Here is a 22533-nt window from a genome sequence, read left to right as displayed (position 1 = left end):
TCTTACCACTAGTTTTTACGATCTGATTCCTGTCCCCTGTAATTTGGTTTTAGTTTCTTAGTGTTCTTAAGGTACTGCTTTGCCCTGTGGTGTGACGTCTGTCTGTTTCTTGCTGTTACTCTTTATTTAGCTGTTGAATTAATATTAAAATGGCATGTTCTTATGGTTAAGCAGCACTTGGGAAACAGGAATCTTTTATGTGAGCGGTCGTTCCTGCTGTGCTGCTGTGGGAGCTAACACCCAGAAAGGGAAGGGTTCTCATTAATCATTCTCAGGACTGTGAGGTTTGTGCTTGAGTGACAGAGGGTCTGCAGATCACACTCTTTACATGTGTGAATGTATAAGGGAGAGAATGAGAGGTATGGAACGCAACAACGCATATCTGCCTAGCAGGATGGAATGAAAGGAATGAAACAGTGTGAATATTTACGAGCAAGTTAGTGCTGCAACTGTGCATCAAAAAAGTGAGGAAGAGGCGTAGAGCCGAATTACATTGTGCTCCGTAGTGCTGAGGAGTGTCAAGGGTTGAAGATAGCAACTTGGGATGATTCACAGTTTTAAATGGATTTCAGAAAGCCAATCAAGGCAGCGCACAGTCCTATTGATGACTGGCTCCCTCGGGGGATAGTTCTGTATGTACTTGTGCAGTCATACATGCAGGGCATCTCCATCGGGGAAGTTCTCTGCGCAATCGATCAGCTTCTATGTGGTTGAAATGCATCAGGCACACAGAAATGTGTGATCATAATCGTGATAGAGCGAGGCGTGAAAGGGACGCTCGCGCCTCCTGCAGAATCAAGCGCCTGTGCTCCTTTAAGCCATCGGCTTCCAATGGAACCTGACAGAAACTTGCACCTTGTAGATGTAGCACCAAAGAAATCCAGAGAATACTGAACTCATATATGAGGCCCAGTTCAATGTTAACCAGGTTGTTGTCTTAAACATTGTACAGCTACCATCACGGTTCCCAGATTCTGGATTTTTCTTTCTTACTTTATTAATTGCCAATTTTTTTTATAGAGTTATAGAGTCAATGCCAAACTAGCTCATTTACAGTATGAAGCCAATATTCTGGTGCTTCAGGAAATCCTGTTGCTAATGCTTCTGCATCACAAAGAAGACTTAAAAGCCTTCCAAACAGTCACTCTGCTGAACACATCCTGCCAGCCACCGTCGGGGAGCCGTTTTCTGCAGAACTGTTTTCCAGCTTAAAGCCAACAGAGCTGCACTTTCTTACGACGTGGTTGCCGCCCTGCAGATCGCAATGCTTTCAGTTCAAGTCGCAACCGGGTCACATTTAAAAGAAGCTGGCAATATTTTCTTTTATTGTCGCGTCTTGTTCATGCATTAACCCTCCTTTACCTGTGTAGGAGCTTCAGTTTGAACGCCTGACAAGAGAACTGGAGGCTGAGCGTCAGATCGTCGCCACCCAGCTGGAGAGATGCAAGCTGGGATCAGAGGCCGGCAGCATGAACAGCATCAGGTAAAACGCTAGGCTCGTTATCAAGATTGCATGTACACGGACAACCTTGTGGATTGTAGCGCCCTTGGCTTAATCAGACACACTTGCAGGTTCATGTATGAGCGAGTGTGTGCCTCCGCCAATGATGAACACCGCCAGTTCACACTCTGTTGCATACATACCCTGGATGAATTTGTCTCCTTACATCAGCTGAGTGATGTTACAGTGTTGTATACCTTGCTCAAGGGTCCACTTATCAGCTAGACAGCCTATAGGAGGGGTTGCGGGAACAGTTACACAAGTGGTGTTAAGGGATAAAAGCGGAACAGAGATTGTAGCTGCTCTGACATGCGTGACTCACAACATATCAACATATAACATGACATATAAACGCAGTAGCCCCCAACTACGCTGATCATCACACATGCTCCAATGACAGACACCATGTTAGTGTTGGGAAACATTTGCACGAATAAATACAGATTTGGCTTTGTTTCTAGAGCAGGCTTAGTCATAGAACATCATCACAATCGTCAAATAAACATTAAATCATCACGTTTCATACTAATGAGCTAACATTTGTGTCGGAGAAATGGTAAGAGATATAAACAGAAAGATTTCTGAAAGAGTCTTGAGGAGACTTTTGCATTAGAAGAACATTTCTTTCAGATTTCATGCTAGGGGCGAAGTCCTGTCCGCCTTCACACTCATCCAGGAGCTGCTGTCTCGTAAACAAAAATCCCGAGTTGAGTTAACTTTATTGGAAAGGTGAGCTGTGTTGTGGTGGATTTTTCTGAAACTTCAGCATTCCTCTGACTCCTTCCAGCAGCTAATTGCATAAGTACACAACCCTTAGAGGATGTTGGGAGACAAACAGTACAGAAAAAAAGAGAAAATACACCTGCAAGCAGCTCACTCAGTTTTCTTCAAGTGTTCAACTCAACCAAAATCAGAGTTTTGTTGTGGCTTCAGTTGCTTGAACATTAAAATAATGGACGACAGTTATTTTGCACATCGAGTGTCCCAGATGTGCTTTCATTTGACCATTTGACCATGTCATTGTTAATTTTCCCAGTGAATTTCTCATAAATAATAAGATCAAAATAATGAGGTAATAATGGTGACTTCAAAGATTGGACAAGCTTGATTATCATTTCAATCCCTGCAGCTGCGCTAAAGTGAGAGTGCCTTAGTCGTGTTGTAGCTGGAAGTGGCTTCTCGATTTGTAACAGTAGCAGCAGCAGCAGCAGCAGCAGCAGCAGCAGCAGCAACAGTAGTAAAGGTAGCAGCAGTAGCAGCAGCAGCAATTACAGTAGTAGTAACAGTAGCAGCAGCAGTTACAGTAGCAGCAGAAGCAGTAGCTGTAGTAACAATAGCAGTAGAAGCAGCAGTAACAGTAGAAGCAGCAGCAGTAGCAGCAGCAGCAGCAATTACAGTAGTAGTAACAGTAGCAGCAGCAGTTACAGTAGCAGCAGAAACAGTAGCTGCTGCTACAGTGGATGGTATTGCTGCTGCTACTACTGTTGCTGTTGAATAGCAATAACAGTGGTAACAGTAGCAGCAGCAGTAGTAACAGTAGCAGCAGCAACATCAGTAAAAGCAGCAGTAGAAGCAGCATTAACAGTACTAGCAGCAACAGTACAAGTAGTAATAGTCGTAGCAGTAGCAGTAGTAACAGTAGCAGTATAAGCAGCAGTAGCAGTAGTAGTACTTGTAACAGCAGCAGTGGTAGTAACAGTAGCGGCAGCAGCTGTAACAGTAGCAGTAGTAGTAACAGTAGTAGTAGTAGTAGTAGTAGTAGTAACAGTAGTAGTAACAGTAGTAGTAGCAGTAGTAACAGTAGTAGCAGCAGCAGTACAAGCAGCAGTAACAGTAGTAGTAGTAACAGTAGTAGTAGTAGTAGTAGTAGTAGTAGTAGTAACAGTAGTAGTAACAGTAGTAGTAGCAGCAGTAACAGTAGTAGTAGTTGTAACAGTAGCAGTGGTAGTAACAGTAGCAGTAGCGGCAGCAGCTATAACAGTAGCAGTAGTAGTAACAGTAGTAGCAGCAGCAGTACAAGCAGCAGTAACAGTAGTAGTAGTAACAGTAGCAGCAGTAGTAACAGTATAAGCAACAGCTGTTGTAACTGTAGCAGTAGTAGTAACAGTAGTAGTAGTAACAGTAGTAGTAGCAGCAGTAGCAGCTGCAGCAGTAGTAACAGCAGCAGTATAAGCAGCAGTAACAGTAGCAGTAGCAGTAGTAGTAGTAGTAGTAGTACCGGTAGTAGTAACAGTAGTAGCTGCAGCAGCAGTAGTAACAGCAGCAGTAACAGTAGCAGTAGTAGTAGTAGTAGTAGTAGTAGTAGTAGCAGCTGCAGCCTGACTGCTGTCATGGCCGGTGGCTCATACTTGCATCACTCCATTATTACCCATTATTAGATATGAAGGAGAGGCTGTGCTAAGCTTTGCCAGTGAGTCCACTAAGTCCCGTCGTGCAGTCCGATTTGTCAGCATGTTGCTCAGCTCTTTTTTGTGGTCATGATAACAATTATTTAATAGCTTCTTTCTGGGTTTGAACTCTTCGTGAGTTTCGGTGTGTTGAAATTCCAATAGTTTGTTATGCAGATGAGAGACAGTGTGATGTGATTCTTAAAGACATTATTAACCTTTTCTCTGGTCGCCACCATCACGTCTCATTTCCTTCTCCTTCATCTGGGTCTCAGTGACAGGGAGCTAAAGCTAAATATAGTATTTTGTAGAAATCTGATTGAATAAAAGACAGAAAAAGCAGAACTAAGCAAAAGAACAAGGCTGAGTTAGATTAGGAAGAAAGGAAGGCAGATAGATAGACTTATCAAAATCTACAGAATATATTTCATGAAAAACAAATATTTCCTCCAAAGTCATCATTCTTTTCCCTTCATGCACCCTGAGGAATCCTGCAGGATTTAACTTGCACCTACAATATATTTTCCATTGACCAATACACCTATTACTCTGTTAGAGGCTTGTTAGAGTCAGAGTTAGCAGCTTCCCTGTAGTTTGGTGTGTGTCTGTGCTCCAAATAAGTGTTTATGTCCCCTCAGTTTGCCTGTCTGCTGTACACAGGCACGCTGGCTTTATGTGCTTATGTCTGGTCCTGCGAGCTGCCGCGAGCCGCCGCGTCCCTGGTTGTGTTCCGCTTGATAAAACAATTCAAACACCTCCGTGGACTTCACCTCGGAGCCGAGGACCCTACAAAATGCATGACTGCGGTGCAGCAAACCCAGGGCATCACTGACGAACATCTGTTCACACTGTGAACTGTTGGCATTCAACACCTACTCTAAAGGAGGAAACACACACTGGCGCACACACGCTCACAGATCTCGACGCCATGCCGGGACTAATTTGTCTTTTCTTTTACATTGGTGGTAAGTGGCAGCCAGTGGGGGACGATGGCTCCTGCTGTCATAACTGCTTGACTGCTGGTGTCCCTGTTTGATGGAAACACTACATGCAATTCACTTATTATATGCATCTATCATATGCATTAAACCTTCAGAATACTATGTAGTACTCTTTTGAGGGGTCTTCCGTGTGGTTTATAGGTAATTTATAGGTAATGGTGATGTCACAAGTCACCACTCTCACCACCAGCCCTCTGATTGGTTGGAACACTTTATAGTGGTTTGTTTATGTGTAAATATCAGGTCAGAGTTCACCAGACAGCCACCAAGTCTGTTGTCCCATTGTACACAAAGGAGACAAGTGAGGAAAGACAATACAGTAAGCAGCATTACATGATGGAAGCTTCTCAAGGTACTTTTGCCTGTTTAAAGACATGTGAGCGAAGTTGTGGAAATAACAGTTGCAAATGCTGAATAAGCATTAAAGACACGTCGTCCTCTATACTTCGTTACCCGTGGTGGACATGCTGATCAATAGCGGGGGTCATTTTCTAGTCACGCTGGATTCTTGGAAACTTTGCAACTCATCATCATGAAATGTTAATTTGTGGCCCAGCAGATTTCACACCTCGCGTGCCATCAAAAACAAGGAGAAATGATGCAGATAAATATAGAAAATATGGAAGACACATTCACATTGTCATTTCAGTGGATGCTCAAAACACATTGCCGGTGCAATAAAGCACTTCCTCAGAACTATTGGAATAATGTAAAGATGATCATGACTCAGGGCAGTAGATTATCAAGGCTATAGAGAAGCTGTCTCATAATCTTATTGATTCACAAGCAAAATTTAATAATGCTTTGCAATTTTGCAATAACTCCATTCCAATGCGGCTGCAGCTTGTTGCCTCGGGGCTACTGTAATCTATGCGAGGGCAATGTGATAAATATGCATTTTTTTCAGTTATTGGACAGAAGGTGAGTGCAGTTGTAAACCCCCCCCGTTATAGTAGAGTATATATCTGACATGTCCAGGTTGTTTGTGTCATTTCTATGTTTTTTGGTATACTTGTTTTTTCCCTCTTGATTTCTAGGGACATACATTATAGAACTCTTAGTCCTCTCAAGCTGGATGTTGATGCAGATCTGACCACACGTCCCCTTTAGCCACATCATTTTGGAGCTACTGGGATGTATTTGTGATGGTTACGAGCTGAAGCAGGGGGATGAATGTTACATCCATTCGGTTGCTTCGATGCTACATCTTTTATGGAATATCTCAACTACATGGTGATATGTCAAGGATGGTTTAGTATTCTTATTTGACAAATGTTCTTAATCAGCTGCCAGGTTTGTGATGGATGCAGCTGCAGATGTATGTATGCTGAAAAAGTGAGAAACATACACATGCAGGAGAGGATGGTGGACGGTCCGAATCCTGAGGCATTTGGATTGCCTTGCTTAGACTTAGCACATCTGCCCGCAGCCCTTCCGGGTAGGTGAGGAACAGGTAAACTGGTGTGTGTGTGGGGGGTGGAGGTGGGGGGCGCAAAAAACATGAGTCACACGCACATCAGCACAAACAGCGCCAGGTCCCAGAGCACATATGAACTCTTTATTCTACTTGAGCTGCGACATTTGGCTTCACATCAGCAGGGACCAGCATTGCTCTTCAGGCTGTGTGTATGAACTGAGCCACAGACACACACTCGCTTGTGCTTTCCTCTCCAGCAAACACATTTGCTAAATCATAAAGATGACCATCCCTTAGGAACAAACATTCACGCTCCTGGATTGGGCCTAATTGTCACTGACTTCAGAGTTGATCACAGTGACTAACGCACCCCAGACACATGCTGAGCACCGCAAACAAACCGACTTACACTATTCTTTTTTATTTTGAACTTTTCTCTCCAGGTCATGAATACCAATTTAGTTCTGCTGACTCGACACTAACTTCTGAACCAACAATCCTATTAAAAGGGAGATCTCCAGAGCTGATTTATCTATTCCTTTGGGATTTGAACCACCTTCAAAATTCAGCCAATTAAAGTCAGACCTTTGATGACTGGCCATGTAGCACAATAGGAAGGGGTTATTTTGAGGGGGAAGAGGATGTAGCCAACATTACAGACATTACATTCATTTCACCGATTTCAGCTAAGTTTTTCCACAAATGAAGTTATTGGAAGAAAAGGTAAAATTTCACCACCTTCTGGACTTGGGCATGCAGCCTTAATTTCCACTGCTCTATTTTTGTCTCCTCTTTTTTTTGTCACATCTAAAATATTAGCCAATTACACTCTTTTTGCTCTTGTTTCCCACATTTGGAGGTAATGGAGGGATCTGTCACCTCATTAGCCGCAGGAGGTTTATAAGCCTAGCAAAATGATGCATGTACAGAGGACTTAAATTACAGGCTGATATGTTAAAGTGCACATTGTCTTACGTGTCGAGCACCTGTGTGTGTGGGGGGGGTGTGTGCCTGCGTGAGTGATGACACAACCAGTCAAGCTTCCTCCTAATGACTGATGATGCATTCCCACCAGGAGAGGAGAAAAATGGTGGCGGGTGGTAACATCTTTCAAACAGCCGTTGCCGCTGCTTTCCATTTTTCCCCCCTCGCTGCTTCTCCGTGTTATTTCATCCCTTCTGCAATCTCTCCATCTTAAATCACGTCTTTACTTTTTGATTTTTTTCCCCCTGTCACCTAGCCTTAACTGTGGTGGTGTTGTTAGCAGACAGGTTAGCTAGCATTTGGTGTCCACTTTATGGACATTGTTTTGATAAATTTGAAATTGTACCTGTCAAATCATCTTAAGACGCTAAATGAGATGTTATTTAAGCTTCCGCTCGTTCATGTCCATCATTGTAAAGGGACATTGAGAGTCAGGATTCTTCACCCTGAATAGGCTGGGCTAATATTTACAGAGTCTCTTTTGAGCTCACAAAGTATCAGTAAACATGATTCTTGATTTGTCAGGATTTTTTGGACGCTTTTAATATAACGTTGTCCAGATAAAGTAAAAAGCACATGAGCGTCACTTTTCCATCCAGCAGTCAGCTGCAGATATAAGCCTGGCCTCCTTTTTATGTTCTTGTCCAAATTAGTATGGCACCGACCCCAGAAAGTAATGACCAACACTCACATCTCAAATCCGTCAGACTACTGGAGTGTTTTGCATCATCAGAGTCCACAATATTCACTCACGGTTATGGATGGGCTGAGGCCCCCGAGCGAACAACTAAAAAAAAACCAGCCATCAGGTCTTCTATAAAAGTCTCAGAGGGTTCATCATTTATAATGTGGAATTTTTCCAAATGCAAAAGTTTATACAAGAGTTGCGTCTTCTTTTTTGTTTTTGTGGGGGGGGGGGGGTTTAGTAGGGACACTTTTTGGTTCGCACTTCAGGATTTCGTGTAGCATAAAGAGCTTAACTGAACTCATTATGGAATCAACAGGATGGCAAAGCTTAAATCCAACTGGATTGGTGGCAAAAACATTAAACTGGGCTCTTTGTCTTCCCTCTCCTTGGAGTCTAAGTTTGCTCCATCAACCCTCACAGGATCATTTTGCAGGGGCGTGACAATTGGAGTGACATCATCAGTCTGACCTTTGGTGATAATGTAAAGGGGTCCTATGCATTATGGACCCCTGTGACGAGCAAACGAAGATGATGGGAGCCAACATTATTACAGCCTTGGATGTGGCATATATAGGCCATGTTTGCACTTGCAGTTATACATCTGGTGGCTCCATGTCAGAGACAACACTGAGGCCTGCAAGGACATTAGCAGAGCTGCATGGATGTACATCTGTCCGTTTGTGTGTCCTTATGCCGAGGGGAATCCAGGCTGTTTAGTTCATTAAAAATGCAAATGCATGCTTATCTTCCCCCAACACTTGATAGTGGTGTGAATAGATAAAAACACAACCAAAGCATGCCAGAGAGGCAGACAGATGCAGCGAGTGCTCATTTGATCAAAAGAAACGGAGAGAGAAACAGACGCAGACCTAATAAGAAGTTGCGGATTCCAAAAGCACAAAAGAAAAAAGCAGAAAACAGGGAGGAGAATCAGAGAGACGAAAGAAAAATGAAATTCTTATTCAACATTAAAGCAAATGTCTCCCCTGAGCCTCTTTAATATGACAACACCTACCCTGATGGCATTTTTAATATGGCGTCATTAGTTCTAGTATTTACTCAGGATATTGCTCTGTGACAATCTAATGACATTTCTATTTTATCCATCCATCATTTGTGAATTAAACAAGCATTTCTATTTTAACAAAATGAATTTAATCCATCATATTATGGTGCCTGGAGATTTTGATATCACTGAATGGCCTTTAATTACAGATCGGGAGCGTCCGTTATAGCATGTGTTGGCCTTAATAAATAATATTGATGTTTCATAATATGTATGTTTCAGTAAAAACAGTGTAGTCTTTGTGTGTGTAACATGAAGATGTTAGGCCTTCTTTTGTTTTCTCACTTTCCTAATAACTCAAACTTATCTTTCATGTCAACGAGGTAGTTATTAACCTGCGTTTTTCTTTTATTACCCTGTCCGGTTTACTGTCAGTTCAGCTGAAAACTAAAGAGACAGAATGTGTCTGTGTGTGTGTGTGTGTGTGTGCGTGCGTGCGTGCGTGTGTGTGTGTGTGTGTGTGTCTGTGTATGTATGTGTGTTCAGCCATGCAGATACACCGAGATGTGTTGTTGACCTGAAAGCTTGACAGGCTATTAAACTTCATGCAGTATTCACAGGTGTGTGTGTGTGTGTGTGTGTGTGTGCAAGTGTGTGCAAGTGTGTGTGTGTGTGTGTGTGTGTTTGTGTACATTTGAAAGTAAAAATATATAATTAAAGGGAGTCAGATGATAATAAATTATCCTATTATACTTTACAAATTAATGGATGGTATAACCACAAATTGAATTCCTTTCCAAATTTGCCCAAAACTGTCAAATAAATAATTAAAATGTCAAACACATCAATGTCTTTGATCTTTTGACAGGGTTTATATTCACACCAAGAGCTTTGCTCCAGTGTTTGTAGTCAATTTCCTGCAAAAAGAAAAGCAGAACAGACGGAAGGTCTGTGCTGTGTGGCTGTTAAACTGGAGAAAAGAATCAGCTCAGGTGGGTGGTGGGAAGATGATTTATGCCTGCATGTGGTGTCAGATGAACTTTTATGTAATTGTAATTATGACCCACATTGGAGGGGAGGGCTGGAGGGTGGGGGGGTGGACTGCATCTGCTAATGTCCCACAGTTCAGCCCTGTGTTGCTATTTCTGTACACATGAAAGGTCTAAAACTTTCCATTATGTGCTTTTTTTTTTTTTAAAAAAGGCCAACAAGTCCTTCCTTTAAATTAAACAGTCCAATCCTTGTTTGATTGCTGGGAATTTTGGCAGCATTTGAAGCTTTCTGGTTCTTACAGTATAATACACTGATCCTATTTACAAAGTGATAAAAGCAGAAAGTAAATTGAGTATGGTCATTAAACAGACAGCCACTAGATTTCCAATAACGATTAAAATACACTCAATATGGGTCAAACATTGTATTTTGTCTTTGGTTTCTACACTTGCATGAAAAAAGTGGACTTTTTTATCCCACGGCTGGAGGGTAGAAGTTTGTCTGGAACCATGCTGCTGAAGCTTTTGTTGGAGAATCAACATTGTTGTTAGTCTAAAACCCTTTCATTGGGAGGAAAGAATCAAACACTCAGGAGAGGTTAAACCCTACTGACACAGTTATCCACTGCTTTATATTATTTAGAAGGTGAACAAACCTTCTTGTTACGACTCGCTGCACATATTTAGAGCCGAGGCTTCCAATGAAGCTGTTCATCTTGATGCTTACAGACTTCTGGAAGGTCGAGAAAGGCAAATAAAAATAGAGGACAGACATAAATCAGATGTTCTCCACTTAAACAAAGGTGCAACACAGGGGTGGATCTAGCTGTGGCGTTCACCTGTGTTAGCATTGCTGCTTTGGATGTCTTTGTTTTCACTGATGTCTTTGATGAGCTGTCAGAATGCTCAGAAATGTCTGCCTGTTTGAGATGGAAACATTAACAGTGGAAATAAGAGGAGAGCCTCTCCAGACTTACTTGATAGGGCCAATGGGCAACTGCCTACAGCGGCATAAGATTTCACAGGTGTAAAGCCTTGTTGTGGACCCCCATCCCAACCCCCCGGTTCTTCAATCCCACTTTTTAAACTGTCTTTGTGTGTCCAGACTGCAGCACAACCATCCTTAGAGTGATAGATACAGAAAGGTCGAGACAAGAATGCCTTCCGAGGTCACTTGCCAAGCTTGCAAGGGACAAGAAAGCCATCATTTGGAGTAGTAAATAGCTCAGATGTCCCAGTATTTGATTGTTTGGGCTTGATGCCATGAATTCAAACGTGGGAGCCGAGTGCTAGGCTACTGCTATTGTTCCTCACATTCAAGGTCACCTCTTGTCACAAGCTGAATGTTTTCTAAATCCCAGTCGCAAAATCCAAAAACACAATTCGCTCCTTGTTTTTTTTTTTTTTTTTTCCAGCTGCTGTTCTGTTTTCTCATCAGGCTGCTGTTGAGAAACATAATGAGAGCAAAAAGCAGCAAAAGAACCAAGCACAGCTTTGGAGTTGGGTCTTTCATGAGAGCTCAAAGTCCTGCTTCATCATTAAATTGGAACAAATTCAGAATCTGAAATGTTTTCTGGTTGAAAACAATGATTCATTTTGTGCATTTGGGTGCTTGTGGATAAAACTGGATCAATAAAGACTGACCAGCCAGATTATTATCAGTCAGGAGTCCTCTGAGGCTACGGTGGATGCCATCGAGTCCCTGCTGACTTGATTTAGTAATTTAACTACTGCCAGATCACCCAGATCCTCTCCTTCACTGCGCTCATTAAACCACACTCCCAGTCAACGTGACATCATTCTCATCAATCAGTGGCGCACATATACTCACATGTAACTTACATCATGCTTTTGGTATAACAAGGCCACGTCACCCTTCTGAGGAACAATAGCAGCTGTATGTTATAGCGGTGAAACTAACGAGTGAGGAGGAAGGTGAACCAGACGAGTGATCTGAGACTGGTCCAACCAGGCAGGAGACATTTTCTTCTTTTCCTGTGGACACATCTACACAATGTGGGAATCAGTGGAGTGCAGATCACTCCAAAATATTATTGTATCCAAAGAGCTACTGTGGGAGGATAATGAGTTCTTTAGACTGAAATAAATAAGTGGATTAGTTTGCCCCATAATAAGACTTATGGTAGGTTAGCTATACCTGCCTCTAGCTAACCTATCTTTCTCTTAATTTGAGAGTGCATGTATGTATGTAATTGCGTTTTTATTAGGACCTCTGCATTACGTCACTCTTAAGTCCCCCATCATGATTCATGAATGCTGACAGTATGGAGGCATATGGAGACACACACACACACACACACACACACACACACACACACACACACACACTATGGAATGGAATCTGTTAAGTGACTCCCCCTAAATCACAGGCTAGATTATCCCCTGGGCATGAGTGATTTAAACTGTTCCTCACTCCTCAAAGCTTCCAGTTGTCCTCCCCACCCATGTAATCACACCACTGTCCTTGAGGGGGGGTCTGTGTCCTATAGACTCACGTTCATGGGTAGCAGGGTGCTTGATGAGCTGCAGGACTTCACTCTTCAATAACTGACGTGATGCAGATGTCTCTAAAGCTATATAAGACACATGAAGAACGATACAGATCTCTTTTTAATCATGAAATTTCAGGATTTTATAAGAGGATAAAGTTTTCAGTTGCTAAAAAAGAAAAGACATTTTTGAAATGAGAGGGAAAGTTACTGCAGCCATTCAATCCTTGGAAATGTTGTTTCAGATGGTAGCAGATGAAACAGGTCAACCCTTGAAGACACATTTATTTCATGCCACTGTTTATAATTGGATGACTTCATCCGTAATATGGTTTCTATATGCAAGCAGAATGATTAATAAAGCAACATAGTTCAGAATTGTGCTTTCCTTTCTTTATTCTTTCTCTGTAGGCAATAACATTTGTTGTTTCATTGTTAGACATTGTGATAATCAGATGTCCATCCTTCCATCCTTCCATCCATCCTTCCATCCATCCATCCATCCTTCCTTCCATCCATCCATCCATCCATCCATCCATCCATCCATCCATCCATCCATCCATCCATCCATCCATCCATCCATCCATCCATTACTGCAGCACTCCAGGACTCAGTGGAGTCAAAGTCATTTCCTGTATCATATAATTGAATAATTTTATTTCAGACTGATGACCGGATTGTTTCCAGCTCAGGGATTAAAACAACTAATGATTTTCTGTGGAATAACTTTAATTATTATTTTAACACATGCTTCCGGAAACTTGAAAGCACTGACCCGCTGAGGCCCTTTGCTACTTTGCGTGGGGTTTTAATCACACCTTAAAATGTCTCTAACCTGACTGGTGGGTCAATGTGGCTGTTGGGTTGAACTTCAAGGGAAACTCAGCTTCCCCTAAAAGTATATGTACTCATTTACATTTCATTGACTTAGAATGTGCTCGTTCGACTGACTATTTTGTTCTCCTACGCCCCCGCAGCAATTTCAGTCATCAAAGCTGTTGAAGCTTAGAATCTGTGGACTTTAACGGGGTGGATTGTTTCCTTTCATTGGGTATATGCCGTGATCCAACCCATCCCAATGATGCTCAGCGTCCTTCCCTTTAACACTGTTCTCATATTTACTTTGAATATAGTTAATCATAATGAGAAACATAATTAATCATGGTCAAATCCTTGTAAAAGACACCCAACAGTCTGAAAAAATCAATTCCAAATGCCAAAAATGAAGAAAGTAAAGATTTTGGTAAAATTTTCTTAATGAAACAGTGTTTTTACTCACCTGCTTCTGAATGAGGGTCACAATTCAATATTATTTTGCTGGTATATCTGCAGGTATCATGTCTCAGCGCTGGTGCCAGTCTTTGTTGACGAGTATCGACATTAATTGGTTCACTGGTTTTGTCAGTCACACTGAAACCTGTAACAAGTCAGGTCAATATAGGTGGGATTATTGTATAGATGCACAAACATCTAGAGAACATCTCATTTGCAACAATAAAAAAAATTTCCAGCTGAAATGTGTAGTATGAACATGATGCTAAACATTATTGTTCAGAAGGGACACTAAATTTATCTTTAACTAATCTCAGACATCTCTGTCTCATGTCTCATCTCATGTTGATAGTTTAGTTTTATTGTATTTATTGGTGTGCCTGTTCATTAAGTCACTTTTTATTACCTCCTTTCTTGGTTAAATGAGGTTGATGTCAACATGTGTGCAGGTTGTTAATTATCATTAAAGGTGTGTACTTATACTAATTGCTGCTTTTACTGGTCATTGAGTTGACATGTCTGCATTTGTGCAAAGTACAGTAAACCGATAAAGCATGTTTAGTTCAGAAAGGAAGGCCAGTCACCTCAATCACACACACACACACATACACACACACGCATGCGTGTCAACCTAATATGTCTTTATATTTTACTATTTCGCAGAAACAGGAAATATGTAAAATTACCAAGTGGCCACTGTGTCACAAAAAACTTCAGTACTTTGATGCACAGCAACTCCAACAAGAAACATGTTCCTCAAGTATTTTGACAAGTTTGACAACCAAGTGGGGAAGTTTGAAACCTACCCCCCCCCCCCCCCCCGACAGCGGGATGACTTCAGTCTCTGCGTCCCTCTCAGCTGAGTTGTTCCATGTGGTGCAGGAAAAGATAGATGAAAAATTTCAACGCGATCAATAAAACACTTTCATTTTCTACTTCTGTAACAATCGATGACAGCAGTACAGCCCAGGCCGTGATCCATGAGTTTTTGGTCATTTAGTCATGTGTTAATTTTCTTCTGGCATTTGAGTTCAATATTTTTGAATCATTCTCTTTTATAGGTTCCCATGTATTGATTTTTCTCAGTTGATATATACACTATAGATACAGTTGGAGAGAGGACACTAAAATTAAGTGGTGTATTATTTTAACTGCTCAGTATAAAAAAAACCCTCTAATTAACCAATTACATGTCTTTGGCATAGTCAAGGAGCTCTTTCAAAGCAGAAACTGATCGTAAGAATGGAGCAATGAGGTGGCATGATTAGGCTAATTTGAGAATTGTGGCAGGTATAAAAAGACTTCAGGCGTCTCCACACTGATCCAGGCTGACAGGAGTCAGAAAAAAGCAGCAGTGAATTATGTAGGTGCACCTATTGATGGAAACACTGGGAAGAAGGGATTAAATGAGGCACTGGTGATGAAGCAGCAGTGGTGGGCTTTGTATTTTGTGCTTTGAGAGCCAAACTCGGTGAGGCTCCACAATCGCAGGAGCCAGGCCCCTGGAAAAGAATAAAGCTACCTTGAACCCTCTTATATCTCTTCTATCACCTCGTCTGAGTCACAGTTTGCAAGACACCGGAAACAGTATTTAAATATGACACTTATCCAAATAGTCAGATCATTTGATGACAAACATGAACAAACCCCATCTGTTAGAGCATTACGTCTCGGTCTGCTTGGCACGCACCATCCATAAATGCCAGACAGACACCCGAATGACGAAGATGAAGTCAGTGGAAAGAGTCAATCTGTGTGTTTGCATTGATCACACAGCGGGTGGCTCAGTGAACGGCTCTCACTCTTTACTCTGCAAAGTCCATCAATCACCAATCAACTGAAAAAACCATCTCGGGAAGAGAGTTCATCATTGTCTTTCGTTCTTTCTCTACATTTATTATTTAAATGCATTAATTTCAGCACATCATACTTAGCAGCTGCACCCAGGACAGCAAAATTGTGTTGTAGTTTGAACAAGATGATATCATGATGCTCCCACCATCTGCAATGTTCTTGTGTTAGATTTGTCATCCTATTGTTGATGTTATCATTAACCGTGCCCTTGCTTCTTTCTTTACAGTTCAACGGATGAGCAGTTCCGGTGGAATGCTCAAGGTAGGTTTAAGGATTAAACCATTCGGATCATCCAACAGTGTTGTTGCATCAACCTTGAACGCATCGCTGAGAGTTCCACAGAGTTAGGTCCACTGACATTTGCAACACTTGATGGCACGAAGGACTAGATTGAGTCATTCGGCCGTTTTCAGAATAGATTTGAATCAGTCTCATCTGCATTTAACACACGTCGCATGAACACATCATGTTCTGGATTTGATGGAGCTTGAGGGAGGTTACCCCCAAAAAGGGTTTCCTTCCCTCTGCTGCCATCTTTGCTCATTTTTGTCGCTCAACCTTTTTCCTTCTTTGTAGCAGACGGACAGAAGGATATTGAAGATGAGCTGACCACTGGTTTGGAGTTAGTAGATTCCTGCATTCGCTCCCTTCAGGAATCTGGAATCCTTGACAGTGGCGAGCGTGAGTAGACCCATCTGCATCTCTGTCATGGCTGATTTCACACCTTTTTTCACACCCTCAAAGTTTGTCTGTGTTAACACTGAGTAAAGCTTGCATTAATACTGAAGACTGGAAGGACGTAGACGTGCTCTTCTGTGAGCCTCTAAACATATGACAGACATAGGAGGCAACACATAAACATACCACGCACTAACAATTTTATAGGCCTTTTTTGGAACTAAAAAACAGGTATTCTGTTAGAGCCTTGCTAAATGATTTGTTTGCCTTTTATTGGTTTTGGATCACTGCATTCCTTCTTATTTATTGTCTGCTGACCTTTTTAATAGCTCCTCAAGTAAATGCCATATTAGGGATTGACCTTGTAGAGTCTGTTGTTTAGGTTGGCTCCTTCTACACAACAGATTTTATATAGAATTTTTTAAAATCATTTTTAGTGGTATTAGAAGGACCTAGAGAAGCTTGAAATATGCACTTGAGTATACAGAACTGGGAATGTTTACATTATTGTATTCTGAATTAGTCTTACTGGTATTCTTTGACAGGATGCACTGAGCTGAAGTGCCTGGGTTCCCATCTAATATACCCTATTGTGAAGATTCACACTGGGATTTCTCTGCATGCAGCCATTTTCCTTTTTGTGTATTTTTGCAAAAAATCTACCCAATTGACAGCTTTGTAAAGCAGCTCAGATATAAATACATTGAGTGGGGATGTGCTGGTGAGTGCAAGTGCCACAAAAGAGTCTAACATGTAGCCCCAAATGTTCTCCGGAATCACTAATGACATGATGATACTCTTGCACACACCCCAAATTTTGAATTAACATTTTAAGGCATGTGCACAGCTCTGTTGCACCACAGTTGCTCTTTCAATTGGGGGTCACAGGATCACAAAGCCAGTTGATCATGAAGAGTCTACAGGGCTGAAACACTCCTGAAGATGTTTTCTCCAAGGACGCCCAACTTTTGTCATTTTGCCTCCAACTGTTTAGCTGTTTTGTCAGTGCAGAAAGTTGCCCTTGATGTCACTTTGTAACTATCCATGCACAGAGGAATTTCCGGACGCACTCAGCCTCCATGGAGGTCTATGTGCTGCTGAAAAGTAATTGCACTGATTTTTTTTTTTTTTTTTGCCTCTTGAGCCTGCGAGAAAAGCAAAGTCTGGAATAAATTGCTATATCAGCTACTAAACAACTGGTCACATGCCTGACGACATGGAACGAATGGGAGACAGCTGGCTTCTGATATAGCACTGCTGCGTAAAAACTGTTCTGTTGCATGAGAGTAAACCCGTGGTTAGCTTGCAATAACTGCTAGCTTATTAGCACACCATCGTGGACGCTAAAGTATAGATAAATAACCTTTTCATGTACTATGGAAACTCTGGTTGAAGCTGGAACCATGGTGATGTCAATCCATTAATCCAATCCCAACCCTATTTCACCTCCTTTCATCCATATTATATAGTTAGGTTTATTTTGGGGGGCTTTTATTGGCCTATTGGCTGCCGAACATGTTGGGGCGGAACCACCCACAACCCTCTGATGCCATTGAGAAACTTGTGAAACTCCAGATTCATTCTGCATGTCTGAATATATACCTTCCAGTAATGTGGACTGGGATGCAAACCTGCTGCTGCCTTATTTACTTCACACATTCATCACCTGTCAAGCTTAAATACTACCCTGGTTTTTGGAAGGATGTAAAATGTGCAGTAACACTATCCACATATGTACTGCCCATAGGCTGACATGATGGACAGGACAAATACTCATCCATCATATTTGTACTACCTCTTCAACACACAATGTCTTCCTTTATAAGTAGGAGGTAAACCCTCTACCTGTGCTCCTCTGCTGCTGGCTGAAGAGTGACATATTTGATTATTAATACTCAGCCTTATGTTTGAGGTTCCACATATGCCAGTGGGCAATGTTCCTGCATATTTCCACGGGTGATTAATGGATTCTGAACCATCTAGTCCAGAAGAGGGCTCCATCTGTGCTTTTTAAAAGAAGGGTTGCATGCCTCCCAAAGACGAGTGTGGGAGCCCCCACTCTGTGTAACACTGAGCGATGCTTAATAATCCATAAAAGGAAAAAGGAAAGAAAAGGCGACTGCCAAGATGAGAAGCAAGTGTGTCTCAGTTCACACACTCACTGGGGCTCAGAGGGTGGAGAGAGCGCAGGCAAGATAAGGAACGGTAGAGTGATTGATTAGAAACTCTTTGTTATTTGGGTGAAAAAGAAACAAAGTCAGCAGGTTCTGAAGGAAACAGTTGTAGGCTTCATATTATACCAAAGATATTCTGAAATTTGAGTGTGGAAGAATCAATATCCTTGTTACCTTCTCCACACGACACTTAAAAAAAAACTCCACACATAATATAGGCTTGAAATTTGTATTCAGACAAGGCGAACAAAAATAGCACCTTTATAAAATATTCATAGATCCCTTAGTGAAGAGGTCACAGATCTAACTGCTCTTTGATAAAACAAAAGCACACAGAAACTCATACATACTCAGCCAATATTACTTGTTCCAATTAAGTATTTTTTGATAAAAATTGGCCTAGCTGATCTGAGGAGCTTGTCCCTTTTAAATATCTGCTTTATGGATTTCTTATTCTCCATCAAAACAAGCTTTAAATGCCCCGGATGGAGATCAGAGACGGCAAATTAAGGTTTACTGCCCAGCAATGAGTGACGCGGTGTTGAAAGTGGTGAGAGCTGGCTCATGTGCTGTGCTTACCAATATGAACTTAATGTTATATCTTCTCAGTGGTCCTCTTGTGGTTCGGAGACAACAAATATATTTAACAAGTATATTTTAAAATCGGAATCAGAACCTGCTGAGATCTCAGGCTCAAACAGTCATGTTTTAGGTGTTACGGATTAAGTTATCAAGGGCTCTGTCTATCACAACTTCTTACTTCCCTCCTCCCATCTTTTGCATTTTCCTGCTCCTCCTCCTCCTCCTTCACCCTGTCTCGTTGCTCCTCTGTTTCTCTTTCCCTCTGCTAATAAATTATGCATGCCATCTCCAACTCACGGAGTGGTGCACTGCTGCACTATCTGCTCTAAATTGCTCCTCTCTCGATTCTGTATTTCACTCCTTGCTTCTCAGTCTTCCTGCTTCCCTCTCTCATTGTTAATCTCTCTCCTTCCTTCTCTCTTTACTCACCCCTCACCCACAAACAAAAACTTAACTCAGCCTCCACATCTCATTCAACTCTGCACTGCTCCTGTCTCCTTCACTAGGACCAGCTCTTCTTTCCCAGAGTTCCTTGCAGCTCAACTCCACCCCAGAGGCTTCACTTCAGTACTCTGCCAGCTACCATAGCAACCAGACTCTCGCCCTTAGCGACAGCATCTCCGCAGCAGCAACTCCTCAGCGCAGTGGACAGGTTGGAGGAGCCGTGCACAGCTACAACCAGGTAAGAAAGAGTTCTTTTGCAAGCATAGAAGCGAGGGTGCTGGATTGATCATTGCAAGAGAATTCTGATAATAGTAGAGCTGCCCTGTGGAAGAAACTGACGAGTGAGTTTTTATTTTTTGCAAACTGGAGGCAGCGACGCTGTTGTCATTCCTCACTATTTTGCTTTACAGTCACAGGCTGAGAAAGCATCAGCCTGCTCAATAGCACCTTAGCTTCTTATCACTGTTGAGTGTTGGAGTGAAATTCTGCAGAATTCCACTTAATTAGCTTTCATGCAAGTTTTGAGTAAAGTGTTAATTGGTTTTTGGCAATTCATTTAATTTCTCTGTATTTTTGAGGATGTCAGAGGGATATAAAGTGAATGAGCTGTCTGTGAGGAGTCAGGTATGAGATTTTCATTAATGAGGAGATGATTAACCGCACATGGAGATATTTAAATGAACGTTGGCTTATTAAAACTTGACAAATAAACCTAGCCAGTTACATCTGTGGTGTGCTCTCAGAGACAGACAATGAAGGATACAGAGGGTTGTTTTAGTGTTTTAAACACATTAATCCAAACCCTGATGCCAGGCATGCTGGTGTTTACACTTTAAGACCACCCACACATATGCTAAAGCAGCTGCAGCTGCAGTGCTACATTAAAATGCACACTGACGGCATCAGCAGCAAATGTTCCATTTGGATTAAAAGTAAGAATGAATATGCTTTGTCAATGACTAGACATGACATCAATAATTAATGAGGAGAAAATCCATTTAAGATAGTTTTCCTATGTTTTCCAGGGGTGCTGCATAGTTTTCCATTAGCGTTTCAAACAGTTTAGCCACTCCAAATGTGTGCAGGTGACGCTTGTAAACACACTGAGTCACTCGCCACCTAATAAACCACTAATGGAGGATGTATGGATAGACAGAAGAACATGTTGCTATATAGATGAATTGACGGATGAGTAAGAGATGACTTTTCTTCTGCCTGTATTCTGAATTTTACATTTCTTTTGCCCTGTTTCCTTTGGGTAGCTGTGTTTCTGTCGTCTTTTCCCTCCTCCCTTCTTCCATTTCTGCTGTCCTTGCACAACATCTCCATCTATATGAGTGTGCCTTTGTGTGTGCATGTGTGTGTATGATAGAGAGAGAGAGAAAGAAAGAGAGAGAGAGAGAGAGTTTCCTCTTCTCTGATGTTTTTTCTTGTCAGTGTAATGGGGCCAGTGCTGTCAGAAGGGTTTGTAGCTTATGAGTGGCTTTACACCAAGTACGCTGCACGATTGGCTTCAGGAGCTTACATGCATGTTCTGTATATGCAGGGATTGTTGGTGGGCATGCACAAGTATGTGCCAGGATCTGCACACTCCATATTGTGGTTACTTTTTGTTTGAAGTTGGTGCAAGTGACTGTTTCAGGAGGAATGAGAGTGACAGAGAAAGCATGTTGCAGCTCCTCTGCAGGGTATTTATAACCCTGAGAGGCTCTACTTTAATAATGCATGAATACACCGTACCTCCAACATCACAGCATTTGACTGGGGGAGAGAAAAGAAGCAGCGCTGCAAAGTGACAAAGAGTAAAAGACACAAAGTGCTCCCTTTGAATCAGTGTCAGCCACTTATCCATTACCTCAAACAGCAATTTATCCAAAGGCACATTTGTTTATCTGGTGATTGCTCTATTCATCCTCTCTGTGTCCATAAAAGTTCACTTGTGTCCTTTTTAGACTTCAGTGACTGTTGCATAGGTGCATGGGCTCAGTCAATGAGCATGCACTTTTATTATTATTATTATTATTATTATTATTATTATTATTATTATTATTATTATTATTATTATTATTATTATACCCCTTAATTCAGTTTTGGGGCCTGATTGTCAACAGTCCCATAGTTGATTTATAATCTTAGAAAGAAGTGTTCTCACGGGCCGAATGATGATAAAGTTACACTGAGAAACATTTTGTGTCTGTATGGTTAATCATATTATATTCAAGTGAATAAAAGTTAGTGTTTCTGAAATAAGGTAATAGTTTCTAATGGCTCTTCATCAGAATTACCCTTTTTTGTTGATGGTATTTTTGGCCTTTGAGGAGATTAGAAAGTTATTCGAGATTAAATTAACTGAATGTGTTTACAAAATGTCTTTATATATAACTCAAGACAGTTGAGAGTTATTGGGTATTCCAGTCTAATTAATTTTGCCTGCATCTCCATCTTGTATGTTAAGATCAACAACAACTCAAAAAGTATTATGAACATTTTTTAGTCTTTTCTTTTCACTTGTTCTTCACCACATGCAGCGATCACCTCTGTCATTTGCTGCGAATAAACTGGTATTTTAGCCAGGTGCAACCAGGATTTGGGTACTTTTTACACCAAACAGCAGCCTGCAGATCTGCTTGCTCTGACTATGAAATTACAAATTAGTAACCCGAGAGATGAACCCTTCAATGCCATTAACACAGCCATGAGGAAGGAGCTTCTGTTTCTTCTTTTAATGTAGACACCTTCAAATAACGGTAGTGTCTTCACATCTTTACATCAGGGAGGGGACACGACAGCCAAACACTCAATAGCTGGTGTGTACACTAACTAAACATATACAGTAGCATAGAGCAGACTTGCATGTTGTTCCCATAGCTTCTTCCCCATTACTGGTTTCTGACCCCCACTGCAACAGCCACAACAAACGAAGCTGAATCTCACATTAGTAAGAAAGAGCCTGAATCCTCTGAGCTCCTGATAAATCATCTTCTTTGACCTCGCTGCAAAGGAGGTCGTCCTGGAACCGGTGGCCTGTTGTTATCATCAGGCA

General features: G+C 41.6%; 1 protein-coding gene across 4 annotated transcripts in view; it reads left to right on the top strand.

Moving 5' to 3' along the window:
• Positions 1–22533, top strand: part of ctnnd2a (catenin (cadherin-associated protein), delta 2a) — a 143008-nt gene that overhangs the window by 43708 nt on the left and 76767 nt on the right. For 3 of the 4 annotated variants that reach the window (XM_029842435.1, XM_029842433.1, XM_011607840.2), the window contains exons 3-6: positions 1371–1483; positions 15839–15873; positions 16189–16293; positions 19553–19728. In XM_029842435.1, coding sequence (XP_029698295.1) covers positions 1371–1483; positions 15839–15873; positions 16189–16293; positions 19553–19728 — 429 coding nt within the window. The remainder of the gene's footprint in view (positions 1–1370; positions 1484–15838; positions 15874–16188; positions 16294–19552; positions 19729–22533) is intronic. The other variant, XM_029842434.1, reaches the window with a different exon arrangement.

The sequence above is a fragment of the Takifugu rubripes genome, chromosome 10 (genome assembly GCF_901000725.2).
Source record: "Takifugu rubripes chromosome 10, fTakRub1.2, whole genome shotgun sequence".
NCBI lineage: Eukaryota > Metazoa > Chordata > Actinopteri > Tetraodontiformes > Tetraodontidae > Takifugu > Takifugu rubripes.
Note: the sequence above shows the minus strand (reverse complement) of the source record. Positions and strands in the feature narration are given on the sequence as shown.